At 50.3% G+C, this 21,669-nt stretch overlaps 1 protein-coding gene across 2 annotated transcripts; it reads right to left on the minus strand.

The window, feature by feature from the left end:
* Positions 1 to 1,774: 1,774 nt before the first annotated feature.
* atp2b1b (ATPase plasma membrane Ca2+ transporting 1b) lies at positions 1,775 to 21,669 on the minus strand (the record flags this gene model as incomplete). 2 transcript variants are annotated; one of them, XM_079743889.1, is made up of 20 exons in its annotated part: positions 1,775 to 2,116; positions 2,415 to 2,603; positions 3,221 to 3,328; positions 4,216 to 4,427; positions 5,219 to 5,432; positions 5,648 to 5,839; positions 6,805 to 6,911; positions 7,223 to 7,310; positions 7,942 to 8,121; positions 8,455 to 8,692; positions 10,006 to 10,247; positions 11,640 to 11,882; positions 12,579 to 12,793; positions 13,581 to 13,715; positions 14,489 to 14,515; positions 14,739 to 14,936; positions 15,159 to 15,284; positions 15,718 to 15,975; positions 18,623 to 18,820; positions 21,471 to 21,669. In XM_079743889.1, the coding sequence occupies 20 exons, from the start codon at positions 21,667 to 21,669 to the stop codon at positions 1,775 to 1,777; spliced, it is 3,711 nt and encodes a 1,236-aa protein (XP_079600015.1). The 2 variants fall into 2 exon arrangements, with proteins under 2 accessions (XP_079600015.1, XP_079600016.1); XM_079743890.1 differs by lacking the exon at positions 14,489 to 14,515.

Genomic DNA, 21,669 nt, shown 5'->3' on the forward strand with positions numbered 1-21,669 from the left:
TAAAGCATTAATGTTATCATTAATAATTAATGATAAATAATGAATAGGACACCAGCCTTTGCAAATGGAGAAATATCAAACTCTAATATCGTCTCAAATGAATCAAACCAAATAAAATTAGCTAAGGTTATCTAAATATCAGTTTTATTTTCCCCAAAAAATCTGAAACAACTCAACAAATTTCAAAAAAATCGCAACAACCACATACTGACGATATTAACATACAATATCAACGATATTAGCTCGCACAACTCACATTATCCTACAAAATTGTGAAATAGTAAAAAACAAAATAAAATTACTTATTTTAACACTTGAAGACCATATTTGATGCATTACAAGGACACTTGTTGCATTATAACATGCATTTATAACAAGTTAAATTGCTTTGGCAATAGTCCTAACCCAGCGTTTGTAACTATGACGTTGTTAGTGATAAGTAACAGGTACTCTTGCTATGAACACCACAACCATGCTTTAAAATGTTGATGAATTAAAGGCAGTCCAGCTATTGTTACAAGCATTGTATCTCATTATAAATGTCCTTCTAATGCATTTAATTATGGCCTTTCTAGAACAGCTAAGCAGAGGAAGATCTATGATATGGGAATCTATGATATGAGGACATATAAGTGGAATCTCTTCAGGAGTGAAACTATACTAAGTCTATCTCAGGTTATAACGAATCAAATTTCAATTTGAAAGGTAATTCTTTACAACAACTTGAAGAAGCACTTTCAGATATCTGCCACAAATGAGAGACGGTATGAAGAAAGACCTTTGGTAAGGATGGCCGGTTCATCTACAACAACAAGGACTCAGTTCTGCTGGCCTAAAGCAGTTCAGCCAATCACATCTCACCTTGCTGTGTAAAGTGTTCCTATAGCTACTGCTAACGCTAACAGACTCACGTTAGCTCTCTGCCGTTCTCGTGATATCATAACGTTTAGCAGGTCTAGGCTAGTGAATCTAAACATTAAAAAAAACCTTGAACACAAAGTGACAGAAAGGTATAGGTAAGCCATACTGGTCGACATGTTTGTGAGTCTTTATTCAAATGTTTCGATCATCCAACCAGAGACTTCACTTGTTACTTTTACAAACACAAACATTGATTACGTCACCTGACTCTTTCGTTATTTAAATGATTGAATATTTAATGGAGTCGCCATTGTTACCACGTCGCCATGGAGCCGACAGCGGGTGGTGGTGAGAGTCACCACTGGCGAGGAACTGAGAGGATGAGGAGGGATGAGGAAGGTTTCATGTTTTACCAACTACGAGCGACCAGGGAGGTAGACCATTGTGGTTCTGATCTAAGATCAGATCTTTACTCTTTCAACGTCCTACGGAACATCTGGTTTCCAACTTCAATTTGTGTCTTCCTTCTTTTTCTCTAGCAGTGAATAAATTAAATAAATTAAAATAAATACAACAATTACAATAAAGGAAAATAAAACATTTCTGTTTAAGGGTTCCTGTGTGAGAATTCCAACATTCCTTTTTAGACATTTTTCCCAAATTGGTTCTTTTACGGTAAATCCCTTTGGTGGTTTAGCATTTCCTGGTTCTTGTCTCCGTCCCCCCCGGGCCCTAAGTCAATCAAAGTTGACGCTCAAACAGAACACACGAGAACAAACTCCCAACAAGGGTAAAAACAAACACAGTTTGGAGTCCTCCAATGGGAACAGTCCAAACGTCGAGGGGGCGTTCCTGTTGGCCGGCTCAGCATTGTCATCACTGACTCCGCCCTCATGTGGGCGGAGTTGGCTCCTCAGAGGGAGGTCTCCAGACTGTGCAAGGGGCTCCCGGGGCAGGGGGGGCCTGAAGAGGAAGAAGGAGGCGCGGCTCCTAGGTGCAGTGGGTGGATCCTCTCCAGGGCGTTGTTGTTCTGATTGGGTGACGCAAGAGAATGGGGCGGGGCCACGGAGTTCCGCTTGGTGGGGGCGTCGTCGTCGTCGCCCATGTTATCGTCGATGAGCGGGATGTGGGGCTCCGAGTCCTCGATGCGGAACTCCGGGTGTGTCATGAAGTTGTGGATGGAGCTCCGCGACTCTGGCGTCTCCAGGCCCTCGTACGGGGACATGGTGTCCCGGAAGGCATTCACCACCCGGATCTGAGGAGGAGCAAACACCAGCCCTGAGACCTTCACACGCCTCCTAGATCTGCTGGAGACCTTCAGACCTCCACGCCCTTCACACAGCTCCTAGACCTTCTAGAGACCTTCACACACCTCCTCTTATGCCCGCTAGCTGGGAGGGGCTGGCTGGGGTTTAGTTCTGAGTTTTGGGCTCAAATTGGGTTTGAACCCAGAACTCTGAACTAAACCCCAGCCAGCCCCGCCCAGCTATGAGACCGGGACCAGGGAGAAGTCCATGACCAAGGAGGATACTGGGACCAGAGAGATGTCCCACCTGGGTCTGGATGCGGTTGAGGCCGCGGCACCAGAGCACCTGGCCCCGGCGGAGCTCCATCTCGGCGTGGTCGATCTCATCCAGGTCGTCCATCTCGTCCAGCTCGTCCTCAGGGATCTCCTCCTGCTGCGTGCCGTGGCCAGCCGTCTTCAGGAACTTCAGACGGCTGGTGGGGATGGTGGACACCACCTGGGAGCCAATCACAACACTGCTGGTTAATACACACCAGCTGGGAGCCAATCACAACACTGCTGGTTAATACACACCAGCTGGGAGCCAATCACAACACTGCTGGTTAATACACACCAGCTGGGAGCCAATCACAACACTGCTGGTTAATACACACCGGCTGGGAACCAATCACAACACTGCTGGTTAATACACACCGGCTGGGAGCCAATCACAACACTGCTCGTTTAATACACGACGGCTGGGAGCCAATCACAAAACTGCTGGTTAATACACACCGGCCGGTAGCCAATCACAACACTGCTGGTTAATACACACCAGGTGGGAGCCAAACACAACACTGCTGGTTAATACACACCGGCTGGGAGCCAATCAAAACACTGCTGGTTAATACACACCGGCTTGGAACCAATCACAACACTGCTGGTTAATACACACCGGCTGGGAGCCAGTCTCGGCGAACACGACATTTCAATTTTGCTTTAACTATATCGTAGCCTTTATGACCGACTCCCCTGTCATTTAAACTAGACTTATGACTAACTCACCTGTCATTTGAACTAATATATAACGACTGACTCACCTGTCATTTGAACTAGTATATAACGACCACTCACCTGTCCCCAAAGCAGCGATCCGAAGCCCAGGAAGACGCACCACAGCCACTGTTCCATGCTGAGACTCACACAGCTGAACGGCTTCCCCCCAAACTGCACGATAACAAACTGGAACGCATACATACCATAGTTAGTGATCACTAAAGACCTAAAGTCTGAATCATACCATAGTTACTGATCACTAAAGACCTAGAGTCTGAAACATACAATAGTTACTGATCACTGAAGACCTAGAGTCTGAATCATACCATAGTTACTGATCACTAAAGACCTAGAGTCTGAAACATACAATAGTTACTGATCACTAAAGGCTAGAGTCTGATTTCTACCATAGTTACTGATCACTAAAGGCTAGAGTCTGATTTCTACCATAGTTACTGATCACTAAAGGCTAGAGTCTGATTTCTACCATAGTTACTGATCACTAAAGGCTAGTCTGATTTCTACCATAGTTACTGATCACTAAAGGCTAGAGTCTGATTTATACCATAGTTACTGATCACTAAAGGCTAGAGTCTGATTTATACCATAGTTACTGATCACTTAAGGCTTCTGACTCATACCATAGTTGCTGATCACTAAAGACTAGTCTGATTCATAGCATATTTACTGATCACTACAGACCTAGTGTCTGATTCAAACGATAGTTGGAGATCAGCCTAACCTGATGTTTGACAGCCAATATCAACCTTAACATGGTTCAGGTAGTGCTCTAAACAGAGGGATCACCTGGATGAAGAAGGTAACGCTCTAAACAGAGGGTTTACCTGGATGAAGAAGGTAACGCTCTAAACAGAGGGTTTACCTGGATGAAGAAGGTAACGCTCTAAACAGAGGGTTCACCTGGATGAAGAAGGTAACGCTCTAAACAGAGGGTTTACCTGGATGAAGAAGGTAACGCTCTAAACAGAGGGTTTACCTGGATGAAGAAGGTAACGCTCTAAACAGAGGGTTTACCTGGATGAAGAAGGTAACGCTCTAAACAGAGGGTTTACCTGGATGACGAAAGTGCTGAGGACGATGCTGCAGAAGATGGGGTTGTTGAACACGCCGTCGAAGACGTTCCTCTCGCCGTGGATCTTCCTCGCGTTGATCTCGTTGAAGAGCTGCATGAGGACGAAGGTGTTGAAGACGATGGTGTAGTGCTCCGAGGGAGGGGCGTGGAGCGGGGCGTTGCGGCCGCAGTCGATGTCCAGCAGCCTCTCACCTGGACACGAGCAGAGGACAAGGTGGCACAAGGTACATTACCTGCTGCAGATAGAGGTGTGTTACCTGTTACAGATAGAGGTGTGTTACCTGTTGCAGATACAGGTGTGTTACCTGTTACAGATACAGGTGTGTTACCTGTTACAGATACAGGTGTGTTACCTGTTACAGATAGAGGTGTGTTACCTGTTGCAGATGGAGGTGTGTTACCTGTTACAGATACAGGTGTGTTACCTGTTACAGATACAGGTGTGGTACCTGTTACAGATAGAGGTGTGGTACCTGTTACAGATACAGGTGTGTTACCTGTTACAGATAGAGGTGTGTTACCTGTTACAGATAGAGGTGTGTTACCTGTTACAGATACAGGTGTGTTACCTGTTACAGATACAGGTGTGTTGCCTGTTACAGATACAGGTGTGTTACCTGTTACAGATAGAGGTGTGGTACCTGTTACAGATACAGGTGTGTTACCTGTTACAGATAGAGGTGTGGTACCTGTTACAGATACAGGTGTGTTACCTGTTACAGATAGAGGTGTGGTACCTGTTATAGATACAGGTGTGTTACCTGTTGCAGATACAGGTGTGTTACCTGTTACAGATACAGGTGTGTATCCTGCTAGAGGGCAATTTTTATTTTTTACATTTGACCTCTGATGCCAGCATTAGAAAGTTTGAATTTCTCCAAACAGTGAAAGGTTGTTTGTGATTCATTCGCAGGAAGAACCAGCCTCTCCAGGCGGGTCTGGAGAGGCTGCTGAGGAGAACCCCTGGGGGGGGGGGGTGGTACCTGCAAATAGCAGGGTGAAGATGGTGATGAGCTGGTAGACACCGTGGCCAAGGATGTTCTTCATCATGGTCCTAGAGATCAGGGGCTTGTTTCGGCCGTAGGGCTTCCTGAGCAGCAGGGCCTCGGTGGGTGGCTCCGTGGCCAGGGCCAGCGAGGCCAGCGTGTCCATGATGAGGTTCACCCACAGCATCTGCACCGCCTTCAGGGGGGAGTCCTGGGGAGAAGGGGGAGGAGGGCTTAGGCATACGAACAGGAGAGGCAGACAGGCAGGAGAGACAGACGGAAAGGAGAGGCAGACAGGCAGTAGAGACAGACGGAAAGGAGAGACGGACAGGCAGGAGAGACAGACAGACAAACATACAGACAGACAGACAGACAGACAGACGGACGGACCGACAGACAGACAGACAGACAGGCAGACAGGCAGACCTGTGTGATGCAGGCTCCAGTGAAGGCGACGATGACTGCCACCACGTTGACGGTGAGCTGGAACTGGAGGAACTTGGAGATGCTGTCGTAGACGTTCCTCCCCCACATCACCGCCTTCACAATGCTGGAGAAGTTATCGTCTGTCAGGATGATGTCCGATGCCTCCTTGGCCACGTCAGTACCGGCTATACCCTGTAGGGGGAGACAGGGGTGACAGAGTCGGTACCGCTATACCCTGTAGGGGGAGACAGAGTCAGTACCGGCTATACCCTGTAAGGGGAGTCAGTGTGCTTGCATGTGTGTGTAAGCGCTTCTGGGTGCGTTTGTGTGTTTATGTGCGTCTGTGTGCGTGCGTCTGCATGTGTACGTGCGTGTGTGTGTGCGTTTGTGTGTGTGTGCGTCTGTTTGCTTGTGGGTGTTTCTGTGTGTGTGTGGAGGCCCGTCTCCTGTCACAGCTTCCTTAGAGGGTTAGTTTGTTGCCGGAAGCAACAAGCTCCCTGTCTGTCTCCTGTCTGACGAAAGATGCTGTTCCCATGTGACTGCAGGGTTCATCATGAGACATCTGCTGGCAACTACTGAATTTTACCTCCGGCATGGGGGGGTAACAATGAGAGTGTCCCCTCAGAGACATGCAGGTCCCTCTGATGTCCCTTAAGAGACACACCTGTCTCAAGAAGAACATCCTGTGCACACTTTACAATTACCATGCTAATGCTAACATGCTGGCATGCTAGTGTGCTACCACACTATTTAACTAACATGTTAACGTGTAAACCTAACCTTTTACATTAGCTGCTAGGTTAGCCTAGGACCAGGTAGTAGCTAGGCTAGGTCCAGGTGGCTGCTAGGCTGGGCTAGGTCCAGGTGGCTGCTAGGCTAGGCTAGGTCCAGGTGGCTTCTAGGCTAGGCTAGGTCCAGGTGGCTGCTAGGCTAGGCTAGGTCCAGGTGGCTGCTAGGCTAGTCTAGGTCCAGGTGGCTGCTAGGCTAGGCTAGGTCCAGGTGGCTGCTAGGCTAGTCTAGGTCCAGGTGGCTGCTAGGCTAGGCTAGGTCCAGGTGGCTGCTAGGCTAGGCTAGGTCCAGGTGGCTGCTAGGCTCGGCTAGGTCCAGGTGGCTGCTAGGCTCGGCTAGGTCCAAGTGGCTGCTGGGCTAGGTCTTACCATGGCGAACCCGACGTCAGCCTTCTTGAGGGCGGGGCCGTCGTTAGTCCCGTCCCCTGTCACCGCCACTACCTGGCGCTGCTCCAGCACCGTGCTGTCGATGATGCCTGCAGGATGACATCACCATGATAAATCTAATCTAGATTTATCTGGTTTCTAGATGTATCTGTATATCTAGGTTCTAGATGTATCTCTGTATCTAGGTTCTAGATGTTTCTAGGTTCTAGATGTATCTGTGTACCTAGGTTCTAGATGTGTCTGTATCTAGGTTAAAGATGTATCGAGGTTCTAGATGTATCTGTGTTTCTAGGTTCTAGATGTATCTGTGTTTCTAGGTTCTAGATGTATCTGTGTTTCTAGGTTCTAGATGTGTCTGTGTTTCTAGATGTATCTATCTAGGGGAAGAGGAGGGACCAACCTTTCACCAGAGTGTGTTTGTCGGTGGGAGACGATCGAGCCAGGACTCTCAGCTTGGGCCAAACCTTATCGATACGCTCCTGCTCTATCTGAGAGAGAGAGAGAGAGAGAGAGAGAGAGAGAGAGAGAGAGAGAGAGAGAGAGAGAGAGAGAGAGAGAGAGAGAGAGAGAGAGAGAGAGAGAGAGAGAGAGAGAGAGAGAGAGAGAGAGAGAGAGTTACGTGGCAGTGCTACTGCTAATGCTTTTGTTTTTGCCTTGATCCAAGTATTTGCATTGCTGAGTATTTGCGTTGCTGAGTATTTGTACTGCGTTGGAGAGTACTTGTACTTTGTTGGAGGGTAATTGTACTGCGTTGGAGGGTACTTGAACTGCATACTAAATGTACATGTGCTGCGTTGGTATACTTGTAATGCGTTGGAGGATACTTGTACTGCCATGGAGGCTACTTGTACTGCGTTGTAGAGTACTTGTACTGCGTTGGAGGGTACTTGAACTGCATACTTAATGTACTTGTTCTGCGATGGAGTGTACTTGTACTGCGTTGGAGGGTACTTGTACTGCGTTTGGAGTGATTGTACTGCGTTAGACGGTACTTGCACTGTGTTGGAGGGTATTTGTACTGTGTTGCAGGGTACTTGTACTGTGTTGGAGGGTACTTGTACTACGAGGGTACTTGTACTGCGTTGGAGGGTACTTGTACTTCGTTGGGAGTATTTGTACCTCGTTCAGCTCGTTGCGGATCCTGCGGTTGAACTCGCGCCCCTCCATGCACAGGAAGTCGTCACCGGGGTTCAGGATGCCGCACTTGAGGGCGATGGCGCGGGCAGTGTTGATGTTGTCCCCGGTTACCATGCGCACAGTGATGCCCGCACGCTGACACTTCCTGATTGCGTCCGGGACCTAGGGCAGATGTCAAAGGTCAAACCCGGTCAAGGTCAGCGGAGGACTTTGGCCAAACCAGATGTCAATCTGGAGGACAAGTGAGGAGGACTCTCATTTTGTCAAAACGGATGATAGACACACTGCAACAATGAGGACTTTTATTTTGTAAACAGATGGTAGATGAAGTGCAGCAAGAAGGACTTTTATTTCATGGTGGGGATGTGGCTGGAGACTAGGGCCTACCACTTTTATTGTGGAAACCAGATGCTAGGCTAAGACATGCGAGGAGGGCTTTTATTGTGTAAACCAGATGATAGGCTAAGATATGCGAGGATGGCTTTTATTGTGTACCTCGGGTCTGACGGGGTCCTCGATGCCCACCACGCAGATGCAGGTGAGCGTGGAGAGGATGTCTGCCTCGTTGTCCCAGTCGGGCTCCCCGTCGGCTTGGGGGAAGTCACGGTAGGCCAGGCAGATAGTGCGGAGGCCCTCCGACGCCATGGGCTCCACCACCTGCTCCATCACCTCCTCACGGTCCTGTGCCTTGAAGGCCTTCGCCTCGCCACTCGCCGTCAGGATCTTACAGCACCTGGATCCCCCAGACCAGGACCACATTAGACCCCACCAGACCAGGACCAGGACCGCGTCAGACCAAGACCAGGACCACATCAGACCCCCCCAGACCAGGACCAGGACCACATCAGACCAGGACCAGGACCACGTCAGACCAGGACCACGTCAGACCAGGACCACATCAGACCAGGACCAGGACCACATCAGACCAGGACCACGTCAGACCAGGACCACGTCAGACCAGGACCACGTCAGACCAGGACCACATCAGACCAGGACCACATCAGACCAGGACCACGTCAGACCAGGACCACATCAGACCCCCCAGACCAGGACCACATCAGACCCCCCAGACCAGGACCACATCAGACCCCCCAGACCAGGACCACATCAGACCCCCCAGACCAGGACCACATCAGACCCCCCAGACCAGGACCACATCAGACCCCCCAGACCAGGACCACATCAGACCCCCCAGACCAGGACCACATCAGACCACCCCAGACCAGGACCAGTGTTGTGTTCCGATATCCATACTTCCATGACTACACTATCCGCATGCACTAAGGGCACCGATTTTCAGATGTCATTGTTGTTCCAACCCGAGTACTCCGTGGTGCACTAACCGGATATTACGATCGCTACTGCCGCCGTGGCTCATCTCCCGTAATAAACATCCCGCTTTGAACGGGGAACTCTTGCGCCTAGCAGCTATAAAAAGCTATAAAAAGCTACAAAATGACTCCATTAATGCAGGCTATGTTGAAAATGCGCCGACGTTGGCTCATCCTGGCTCCGCCCTCTTCTGCTACGTAGCTAAAATGGCTGCCATTGAGTACGAAAAGTGTACATCGATCCACACTCAGCGGTCTGACCGTTTTCAGTACACCCTCCGTGTCCTTTCAGTAGACTTCTTTTCACCCCGATCTCAATTGGAACGCCCTTCATACTCAAACTACGTATAGGAAGTACGGATAGTATGGATATTGGAACAAAGCACTGGACCAGGACCAGGTGAGACCAAGCAAGAACCAGGACCACATCAGACCAAACAAGGACCACATCAGACCACCAGGACCACATCAGACCATCAGGACCTCATCAGAACACCATGAGCACAGACCCCACCAGGACCCCATCACCCTAAACTAAACTAGACAAGCCTAGGCCAGGACAAGATAAAAAGACCATCCTTGACCAGACCAGAGAGAAAAGAGCAGACTACAGCACATGACTACTTCCATGACAACATCCCCCCACTCTGACCCTCCATGCTTCGACCTCTGACCCCTGTGCCCCCCCTTGCCCCCCATCAGGGGGAGGACCTACTTCTTGAGCAGGATCTCCGAGGCGCCCTTGCTGAACATCTGGTAGCCTCCGTCGGCGTTCTTCAGCACGGTGCTCATGGACTTGCGCACCGAGTTGAAGGTGTACACCTTGAAGAGCCGCTCCTCGGGGATCAGGTTGCGGACCGCCTGGTAGTCCCGCTTCAGGTCCAGGCTGAAGCCCAGCAGGGCGCACTCCGTCTTGTTGCCGATCTGCCGGGGCAGCCCCCCCTCCTTCTCCGGGGCCTGAAACACAGCCACCTCCGTCAGCCTCAGGGCGCGGCTACACCACCCTGGGTGTGGTCGTTCAGGAGGCGAACTTTCTGCAGTTATTTGTACACGTTGTGTAATGGGTGGAGCAGGTGTAGCTGGACTCACCATGATTGACATGGTGTAGTGGGTGGTGTAATGGGTGGTGTAGGTGTAGCTGGACTCACCATGATCGAGGTGGTGTAATGGGCGGTGAAGTGGGTGGTGTAGCTCACCATGATCTTGGTGGTGTAGTGGGTGGTGTAGTGGGTGGTGTAGCTCACAATGATCTTGGTGGTGTAGTGGGTGGTGCAGGTGTAGCTCACCATGATCTTGGTGGTGTAGTGGGTGGTGTAGCTCACAATGATCTTGGTGGTGTAGTGGGTGGTGCAGGTGTAGCTCACCATGATCTTGGGTGGTGCAGTGTGTGGTGGAGCTCAACATGTTCTTAGTGGTGTAGTTGGTGGTGGAGCTGACCATGTTCTTGGTGGTGTAGTTGGTGGTGTAGCTCACCATGATCTTGGTGGTGTAGTGGGTGGTGCAGTGGGTGGTGGAGCTCCCCATGTTCTTGGTGGTGTAGTTGGTGGTGGAGCTGACCATGTTCTTGGTGGTGTAGTTGGTGGTGTAGCTCACCATGATCTTGGTGGTGTAGTGGGTGGTGCAGTGGGTGGTGGAGCTCCCCATGTTCTTGGTGGTGTACTTGGTGGTGTAGCTCACCATGATCTTGGTGGTGTAGTGGGTGGTGCATTGGGTGGTGGTGCTCACCATTATCTTGGTGGTGTAGTGGGTGGTGCAGTGAGTGGTGCAGCTCACCAAGATCTTGGTTGTTTAGTGGGTGGTGCAGTGGGTGGTGTAGCTCACCATGATCTTGGTGGTGTAGTGGGTGGTGTAGCTCACCATGATCTGGGTGGTGTAGTGGGTGGTGTAGGTCACCATGATCTTGGTGGTGTAGTGGGTGGTGCAGTGGGTGGTGTAGCTCACCATTATCTTGGTGGTGTAGTGGGTGGTGCAGTGAGTGGTGCAGCTCACCAAGATCTTGGTTGTTTAGTGGGTGGTGCAGTGGGTGGTGTAGCTCACCATGATCTTGGTGGTGTAGTGGGTGGTGTAGCTCACCATGATCTGGGTGGTGTAGTGGGTGGTGTAGGTCACCATGATCTTGGTGGTGTAGTGGGTGGTGCAGTGGGTGGTGTAGCTCACCATGATCTTGGTGGTGTAGTGGGTGGTGCAGTGGGTGGTGCAGCTCACCATGATCTTGGTGGTGTAGTTGGTGGTGGAGTGGGTGGTGTAGCTCACCATGATCTTGGTGGTGTAGTGGGTGGTGCAGTGGGTGGTGCAGCTCACTATGATCTTGGTGGTGTAGTGGGTGGTGCAGTGGGTGGTGTAGCTCACCATGATCTTGGTGGTGTAGGCGCAGTTGACCCCGATGCCCATGAGCAGGAGGTCCAGGAGGCGGGCGGGGACGAGGTCTGGCTCCGGGACCTTGCGGTAGTGGCGTCCCCCCAGGTAGGCCTGCACCACCGTCATGCGGTTCATGGTGAGCGTGCCCGTCTTGTCCGAGCAGATGGCCGTGGCGTTGCCCATGGTCTCGCACGCGTCCAGGTGGCGCACCAGGTTGTTGTCCTTCATCATTTTCTGAGGAAGAGGAGGACAGACTTCAGAGTCACAGTAACCCTTCTGGTGGGGCGCCCTTACTGCAGCCGCTCTGTGTGCTGGACCAGCGGCCCCCAGCCTGGGGTCGGGGGTCGGGCCCGGAGTCGAGTCGCAGCTCATGTGGTACCGGATCACGAAAAATTAAAATATATTATTTGGGTTACTTTTTTTTTTTTTTATTGCTGCCTTGTAAAGTAACTCCTCCTTCAAAACAAAATACTTGATTAAGCGAGCTTGTTCAGGAAACGGGCATAGGTTTAATATATTCAAAATAAAACGGGCATTGACATTGGCCGCCTGGTAACCAATTGTTTGCCACAAAAAAGCAGCTGAAGTTTATCCAGCTGCTCATCGTTTTTTTTGCTTCATTTTTACATGACTTGTGAGTGAAAAGGCTGAACTTAAAGTAAGCAATATGGCCTAATCTGAAGCTAAAGTGTGGTAACACTACACATTACAAATAACAGTGCAAAATGATCATCTTAAAATACACACTAAAGTCTCCCTAGCAGCATTACACTCAAACATGATAAACAGGAAACTAAGTGGTCTCGAGGAGGTTTGTTTTCTGTCTCTCATTTGGACTCGGCCTGGAATGGACTCAGACCTTTTTGGACACAGACTCAACAGGCACTGGTCTTGGACTCAACAAGTCCAGTATCAGGGTCTGGGAGGTACCTTGACGGAGTATGCCAGGGAGATGGTGACGGCCAGGGGCAGACCCTCGGGGACCGCCACCACCAGCACCGTCACCCCGATGATGAAGAACTTGACGAAGAACTGGATGTAGACGGGGACGCACTCCGACACCCAGGGGAGACCCTGCACCCAGAAGGTGTCCACCACGAAGAGGGTGATGAGGATGACCACCGTGATCCCCGACATGAAGAGACCTGGGGCAGAGGGGTGGAGGTGAGGGAGGTTTGGGTGAGGGAGGTGGTGCAGGAACAAAGTCATGGCCAACAGGAAACACTTGAGGTCCAAGCTCTCCTCAACAATCCAGGTAAAAGCTCAATATATGTAAAATGGATAATATATAGAGAGCAGGAGAGTGGGCTAGTGTGTATGCTTGCGTGTGTGCCTGTGGGTGTGTGGTGGCCCGTCTCCTGTCACAGCTCCCATACAGGATTAGTTTGTTGCCGGGAGCAACAAGCTCCCTGTCAGTCTCCTGTCTGACGAGAGATGCTGTACCCATGTGACTGCTGGGTTCATCATGTGACATCTGCTGTCATCTACTGACTTTTACCTCCGGCATGGGGGGCTCACAATGACACTGTCCCCTCAGAGACATGCAGGTTCCTATGATGTCTCCTCAAAGACATGAAGGTCCATCTGATGTCTCCTCAGAGACATGATGGTCCCTCTGAAGGTCCCCCCCTCAACATGTCACTGAGGAGACATGTTGCTGCTAGGCTAGGCTAAATTGGGTCTCACCATGGTGAATCTGACGTCAGCCTTCTTGGGGGCGGGACCCTACAGATCAAATCTAAACTAATTTGTTACCCAGCTTGCCCAAGGCTGGATAGCCATGCGCTAGCTAGAAACATGCTAATCACACACAAGCTAGCCACACACAAGCTAGCCTCAAGCAAACTAGCCACACACAAGCTAGTAAAAAGCTTTCTAGCCGCAAGCTGGCCAGCCCAACCTTCTCACACTAGCTAACATTAGCATGCGTACCTGCTTTGCCGATCTGGACGGCTAGCTTGGTTAGCTTCCCCTGCAGGACAGATTTCTCCTTCTTTGGGAGGTTTGGTTTCTTCTTCTCTCCGTCATCGTTCAGAGGCTGCATCTCCACGGCAACGCCATCTTTACCTGCCCAGGTGAGACTCAACATTAGGAGTTGTTCATAAAGAGACACCTTTCACATTAAGCGTCTGTTTATATAGACACCTTTCACATTAAGGGTCTGTTTATAGAGAGACACCTTCACGAGTCTGTTAATATACTGGGATAGAGACATATTCACATTATGTTGGTGAGGAGAAGGAGGTGAGGAGGAGGAGGGGAGGGAGGAGGAAGTGTGGAAAAAGGAGGATCAGGCTCGTCGTAGCAGGCTAGCATTAGCAGGCTAGCATTAGCAGGCAGCCAGTAGAGGGGTAGCCGTAGCAGGATAGCCATAGCAGGCTAGCCGTAGCAGGGTAGCGTTACTAGGCAGCCAGTAGAGGGAGCTCTGCTGTTCAGACGGGATGATGTTTGGTTCAGGGATTATGATCCTAGTCAGGGATTACTGGCCCTCACTCTTCACACACACACACACACACACACACACACACACACACACACACACACACACACACACACACACACACACACACACACACACACACACACACATACACACACACACAGAAGAGGTGGGTAACAGGAGGAGCAGGAGGAAGGGGAGGAGTTGGAGGAGCAGGAGGAGGTGGGTGACAGGAGGAGGCGCAGGAGGAGGTGGGTGACAGGAGGAGGAGCAGGAGGAGGTGGAGGAGTTGGAGGAGCAGGAGGAGGGGGGGTGGTGGAAGAGTTGGAGGAGGTGGGTGACAGGAGGAGGAGCAGGAGGAGGTCATGATGCTAGTGTAAGAGATAGTGGGCGGACTCACCTTTCTTCCCCTTTCCTTCTTTCTTACCTGGAAACACAAGAAGAATATATGACAGGGTTAACACCCAACAGACAGACAGGGAGGCAGGCAGACAGACAGACAGAAAGACAGACAGGACGACAGACAGTGACAGAGAAGACAGCCAGACAGACAGACAGAGACAGAGAAGACAGGCAGACAGACAGAAACAGACAGAGAGAGACAGACAGAGAGCCATACAGACAGACAGACAGGCAGACAGTCAGCCTACATTTATCTTTCTTCTCTTTCTTTTTCCGCTCCCTCTCTTTCTTCTTCTCTTCCTTCTTCTTCTCCTTCTTCTCCTTCTCCTCCTCGTCATCCTCCTCCTGGTCCGCGGCGCCCAGCAGGGTGAAGATGATGCCGGTCTGAGAGTTCACCCCCACGGCCGTCACCAGCATCTTCCCAGAGCCCTCCATCACATGGGTGCCTGGATAGGGAGCATAGGGAGCATGAGGAGAGAGGAGGAGAGGAGAGAGGAGAGAGGTGAGCGGAGAGGAGAGGAGAGGAGAGAGGAGAGACGTGAGAGGAGAGGAGAGGAGAGGAGAGGTGAGAGGAGAGGAGAGGAGAGAGTTGAGAGGAGAGAGGAGAGAGGAGAGGAGAGAGGAGAGAGGATACGAGAGAGGATAGGAGAGAGGGGAGGGGGGAGTACCAGAGAGGAGCATGGGGTCTTTGTCCAGGGTCTTTTTGACGTGGTCTGACTCCCCGGTGAGGGAGCTCTCGTCCACCTTCAGGTCGTTCCCCTGGATCAGCACTCCGTCCGCAGGCAGCAAGTCCCCTGGAGCCCAGACCATCACTTAGTACCACAAGATATATATATATACAGTACATCACTAAATACTACTATACAGTATACTGAGTATATACATATACAACAGGTCCCATGGACCCCAAACACACCACTTAGTACTAATATATATATTTATAGATAGATAGATAGATATAGATATACAGTAGACATATATATATGTATATATACAGTATATACATAAAATAAATATCAACATCATTTACTTGAAACCAATAATTGACAGTAGACAAGGTGAGAGTACAGGATAGGAAAGAAGAGAGAGGAGAGAGAGGAGAGGAGGAAAGAGGAGAGGAGAGGAGGAGAGAGGAGAGAAGAGAGGAGAGAGAGGAGAGGAGAGAGGAGAGAGAAGAGAGAGGAGAGGGGAGAGGAGGAGAGGAGGAGAGGAGAAAGGTGTCCTCACCATACTTGACCTGGGCCACGTCTCCCACCAGGATCTCAGACACCAGGACGAGGACCAGCTGCCCCCCCCTCACCACAGAGAACCTCTGCTCCTGCTCAATGCGGCTCTGCAGCCCGCGGAACTGCTTCTCCTTGGACCAGTCGTTGAAGGCCGTCACCAGGACAACGCACACCACCGACAGCAGGATGGCCGCGCCCTCGATCCAGCCTGCCTCCGCCTCGCCCTCGTCCTCCACCCCACCTGCCGCTCGGCCACAGTCTGGACACCCCCCGACCCCAGCGTTACATCACTTCCTCCCAGTCTGGACACCACCTGACCCCAGAGTGACATCACTTCCTTCCAGTCTGGACACCACCCGACCCCAGAGTGACATCACTTCCTCCCAGTCTGAACACCACCCGACCCTCAGAGTTAGATCACTTCCTTCCCTGTTGGAGGTGCTGCAGGTCTGACTGAAACGACTACTAGCCAGCCTCTCTCTCACTCTCACCATGGCTCCCACTCTCTCCCACTCTCTCTCACTATCACACCCTTTCTCTCTTACTCTCACCCTCCCTCTCACTCTCACCTTCCCTCTCACTCTCTCACCTTCCCTCTCACTCTCTCACCCTCCCTCTCACTCTCTCACCCTCCCTCTCACTCTGTCACCTTCCCTCTTACTCTCTCACCCTCCCTCTCACTCTCTTACCATCTCTCACACCCTCATTAGCATCACTAATGAGGGGCACCACAACAAGAAACCGTTCAACCCTGTGATGATAAACCATCTCTCCTCATCGGTTTCATTCCCCGACCAAAGAGACAGAAGGGATATGAGGTTGTCTCCAGGAAAACCATTAGGAGGAGACAAGTTACTAGGTGATGAGGGAGTGACATGGTTGAGATGACGAAGATCACCTCTGGGATACGAACTTCTATACGCTTGAACAGATCTGACTGGCACTTATAAACAAATGTTCCTTACACAACCTTTAAGAAAATCAGTAATAAATGACAAAAAACTGAACCATAAGCAAACTGGTGCAGTGATTCAAACTGAACCATAAGCTAACTGATGCAGTGATTCAAACTGAACCATAAGCTGACTGATGCAGTGATTCAAACTGAACCATAAGCTGACTGATGCAGTGATTCAAACTGAACCATAAGCTAACTGATGCAGTGATTCAAACTGAACCATAAGCTGACTGATGCAGTGATTCAAACTGGACCATAAGCTGACTGGTTCACTGGATCAGAACTAATTGTAGACGTTTGAATGTGAAAAACTTAAACCAAGTATGGTTAATAAAATAACCGTAAAAAGAGAGTAAAGTCTAGGTTAGGGAACTTATTTAAGAAACATTTTGACATATTTGTTCAACTTTTCACATCCCGACAGCAATCAATGAATCAAATGCTCAAAAAATAAGGAAGAATGACTCTGGAATCAGTGGCTGTTGTAGACCTGCAAGAAGCATGTCCATCAATCCGTTGGGCCGAATGCCATGATTGGACGGCCCCCCTGTCTGTCAACCTCCCTACCCGCCTGCACGCACCCTGACCGTAATCCCATTGGGCCCGAGTCTAACGAACAGAAGGATCTGCCCCAGGGCTCGCTGCCTGGAGCCCTCTGCCAGAAGGGCTTAGGGACGTCAGGTGACGTAGCAAGGAGAGCTAAGTAGCATGGAGAGCTAAGTAGCATAATTACATGTAGTGAGGAGGAAAAAATTAAACACTTCAGTCAGGAGGCCGGCTTGATTTCTCTTATTGTTTTTCCGATTTAGCTGCCAGTTATTTTGTCTACAAATTGTAGTTTCCAGTCACAATGTGTTTAACCTTGCACAACTACTTGTTCACATTTAGGGTAAAGGTTCGGCAAAAGGCATGAAGGCAAACCTCTCCAAGGTGAGCTGGAGTCTTCCACCATGCTAGGCAAACCTGCTGCTATAGCTAGCAAGCTAGTCGTGTGTTTTGGGGGAGGGGCTTTGGAAGGAGGCCTGGATTTTTTGGTTGGATACTTTCAAAATCCAGCTTACTCTGGCTGGTTCCTCCAAATTGCCTGACATGGCTCTAATAAGATAAACTATATAAAATAGACTGAGCTTGAAAAACAAAATATTATAGTGGGAACTGCATTGACTTGGAAGAGTCATTAATAATCCAGTTCTAACCCCATTACCCTCCTGACATCCCTGTCAAGGTCTCCCTTTCTGAGTCTGGGAAGGTCTCCTCTGGGAGGTACTCCTCTGGGTCTGGGAGATTCTCCTCTGGGAGGTACTCCTCTGGGTCTGGGAGGTTCTCCTCTGGGTCTGGGAGGTTCTCCTCTGGGAGTTACTCCTCTGGGTCTGGGAGGTTCTCCTCTGGGAGTTACTCCTCTGGGTCTGGAAGGTTCTCCTCTGGGAGTTTCCCCTCTGGGTTTGGGAGGTTCTCCTCTGGGAGGTACTCCTCTGGGTCTGGGAGGTTCTCCTCTGGGAGGTACTCCTCTGGGAGGTTCTTCTCTGGGTCTGGGAGGTTCTCCTCTGGGAGTTACTCCTCTGGGTCTGGGAGGTTCTCCTCTGGGAGGTTCTCCTCTGGGAATTTCTCCTCTGGGTCTGGGAGGTTCTCCTCTGGGAGGTACTCCTCTGGGTCTGGGAGGTTCTCCTCTCGGAGGTACTCCTCTGGGTCTGGGAGGTTCTCCTCTGGGTCTGGGCGGTCCTCCTCTGGGAGGTACTCCTCAGGGTCTGGGAGGTTATCCTCTGGGCGGTTACCCTCTGGGTCTGGGCGGTCCTCCTCTGAGTCCTTTAGAGGACGGATGGTGAGGGGGGTCTTAGAACGTGGGTCTGAAGCTCCTTGAGACTGGAGCTGTGATTAGGGCTGTACTGATGAGGCTGGCTAGCTCTGCTATGATAAGCATGGGGTTGAGCGTGTCGAGTGTGAGTCTTACTCTCCCTCCTGGTGTCGGGGGGGTTGTAGAGGGACAGGGACAGCGAGATGATGGCCGCCACCTCCAGGATGATTAGGGTGACGTCCTGCAGGGCCTCCCACACCAGGTGCAGGAAGGTCTTGGGCTTCTTGGGAGGGATGTGATTCTGGCCGAACTCCTCCCTCCGTCGCTGTAAGTCCTCGGCAGTCCCGTCCAGCCCTGAGCACCGAGGACAGGAGACAGGAGGTCAGGACCAAGGAGCTGAACGGGTGGAGCAAATCTCCTAGCGTCCTAGCACCCTAGGTCTCCTAGCGCCCTAGGTCTCCTAGCGCCCTAGGTTACCCACTGTCATAGGTGTCCTAGCGCCCTAGCTCTAGTGGCTTGGTTTAAGAGGCAATCAGGGACTCAGGGCAGCGATCAGGGAGACAGTGCTGAGGTGTAAACGATGGCTTCAGTGACGTTACTTATGTTGGGAGGAGCTATGCAAGTGTCACGGAATACTTCCATCACGTGCATATTTCCATAGCGGATGGTCCCTCTGCATCCATGGCAACGGCACCATGGACTGCCGTATCCATGGTAACTCACCATGGATAGGCATGATAGCACTACTACTAACCAGCTGCGGGCTAACAGTGACGGCTCCCCCCACTGGATGAACACTAGCAAAGCTAACCGTCTCTGACAGTGCCCCCACCGCCCGCCTCCAGTCAGATACAGATGAGGACTTCAGAACCGCTCCAGCTTCTGAATGTCTAACTAGCTCATAACTTATAACATCTAACTAACTAATAGCTTATAAGATCTGACTAGCTCTTAACTTATAACATCTAACTAGCTAATAGCTTAACATCTAACTAGCTAATAACTTATAACATCTAACTTATAGCTAATAACTTAGAAGAGGAACGGAGAGGAGGAAGGAGATGAGGTTGAGAGGTTAGACAGTACAGAGACAGGTCATGAAGGAGAGGGTAGGGGTTAGACAGTACAGAGACAGGTCATTAAGGAGCAGGTAGGGGTTAGACAGTACAGAGACAGGTCATTAAGGAGCAGGTAGGGGTTAGACAGTACAGAGACAGGTCATTAAGGAGAGGGTAGGGGTTAGACAGTAGAGAGACTGGTCATTAAGCAGCAGGTAGGGGTTAAACAGTACAGAGACAGGTCATTAAGGAGCAGGTAGGGGTTAGACAGTACAGAGAAAGGTCGTTAAGGAGAAGGTAGGGGTTAGACAGTAGAGACAGGTCGTTACGGAGCAGGTAGGCGTTAGCCAGCACAGAGACAGGACATTAAGGAGCAGGTAGGGGTTAGACAGTACAGAAACAGGACATTAAGGAGCAGGTACGGGTTAGGGGATACTCTGACTACTAGACCAGGGATGGGCAACTGGCGGCCCGTGGGCCGCAAACGGCCCGCATCCTCACTCAGTCAGGCCCGCACATAATTAAAAAATAATTATGTGCTACACATAATTATTATTATTATCGAGTTACAGAAAACTCGGTCAAGAAAAATGAGAAGCAGAGTATTTGTTCATAGAATTCAAAGGCAAACCCATGTGTCTAGTTTGCTTAGAAACGATATCAATCATGAAAGATTTCCAGTTAAGTCGCCACTACAACTACTACAACTGCAATGAATATCATGCTTGTTGGGTTTGAGTTCATTGAGTTGTTGCACTTAATGTTGGGCCACTGTTTTTCAGTTTTGTGACATCATTGAATGATGATGTATGTGAGCCCTTTGCACTGATACAAATACTAACCATTCATGTGGCTGTTTGAGCATGGAAAACATGAAATTAATGTATGTTGGTTCAATTAACATACCGTACATAGGTTATGAATCTGGACGATTTTTTAGGTGATGGCCATCCCCAAAATGCACCAGAATACAGGAAATTATACCTACCAAATTCAAAATTTTGTAGCTTCTCTCAGCTTACGTTTATTTGAAGTGCGCAGTCATGCGGCCCTCTGATGGTTAAGATGAGAAATGTGGCCCTCTTTATCATGAAAGTTGCCCATCCCTGCACAAGACTATCCAGTTGATGTTTTAATGAAAAATGAAGATTGAAGTGAGCTGTCCTCAGACTATAAATAACCAGAGTGCTGAGGCGTGTCCAGACATGTCCTCTTCCACCACCCTCCCCATGGACACATCGTCAACACATCCCCATGGCTCGGCCCAGGTGAGTCAGCATCACGCCCCGCCAATCAGCTCTCAGCACTAACAACATGAGTGACGTCATTATCTTTCATGACGACAGCGTTGAAGTATCATCCTTGCACAACTACTGAGCACCACCAAAGTTGTGGTGGTTTTAACTGGGTGGTAAGGAGTGATTGTCATTGAGGTGGTGCTCAGTGGGTGGTGTTGGATCTAGGTGATTAGGGGCCTGATTTGATTGGATGTGTACAGCAGTAGAACTCAATCAATCATATTGGTGGGAAGCTAAGCCCCTCCCCCTGGGAGGAGCTCGGATTGTAACAGCAACACACCTGGTGAAATCTCCTAACCCCACGGAGACCATAGTTACAAACACCATCCCCATGGTTACCAACACCGTTACAACATCACCATGGTTACCACCAACATCACACCATCACCCTGGTTACCACCAACATCACACCATCAACATGGTTACCACCAACACCTCACCATCACCATTGGTAACCAACACCATCACATCATCACCATGGTCAGCAACATCATTACACCATCACCGTGGTAACTACCAACATCACACCATCAACGTGGCTAACCCCAACAGGGGTTAGCCCAAAAATCACCATCTGTAGATAGGATAACCCGATAAAGAAGTGGTCCGGGTGTTTGGCCTGGGTGTGTAGTAAAGCGGAGGTCATACCGTTGACGGGGGAGGTCCTGAGCTTGGCGCAGAGCCCGCCCACGTCGCCATAGACCTCCTGGATGTGGGCGGCACCTTCTGGCCCCTTCAGCTCCATCAGCGCCTGCAGCTCCTTCACGGAGACGCTGAACTCCGGGGCGCTATGATTAGCCTCCGCACGGCCGCCGCGCTTCGACCCCCGGAACGAGTTGTTAGCCAT

This window comes from Pollachius pollachius, assembly GCF_949987615.1.
Source record: "Pollachius pollachius genome assembly, chromosome: 9".
NCBI classification, from domain to species: domain Eukaryota; kingdom Metazoa; phylum Chordata; class Actinopteri; order Gadiformes; family Gadidae; genus Pollachius; species Pollachius pollachius.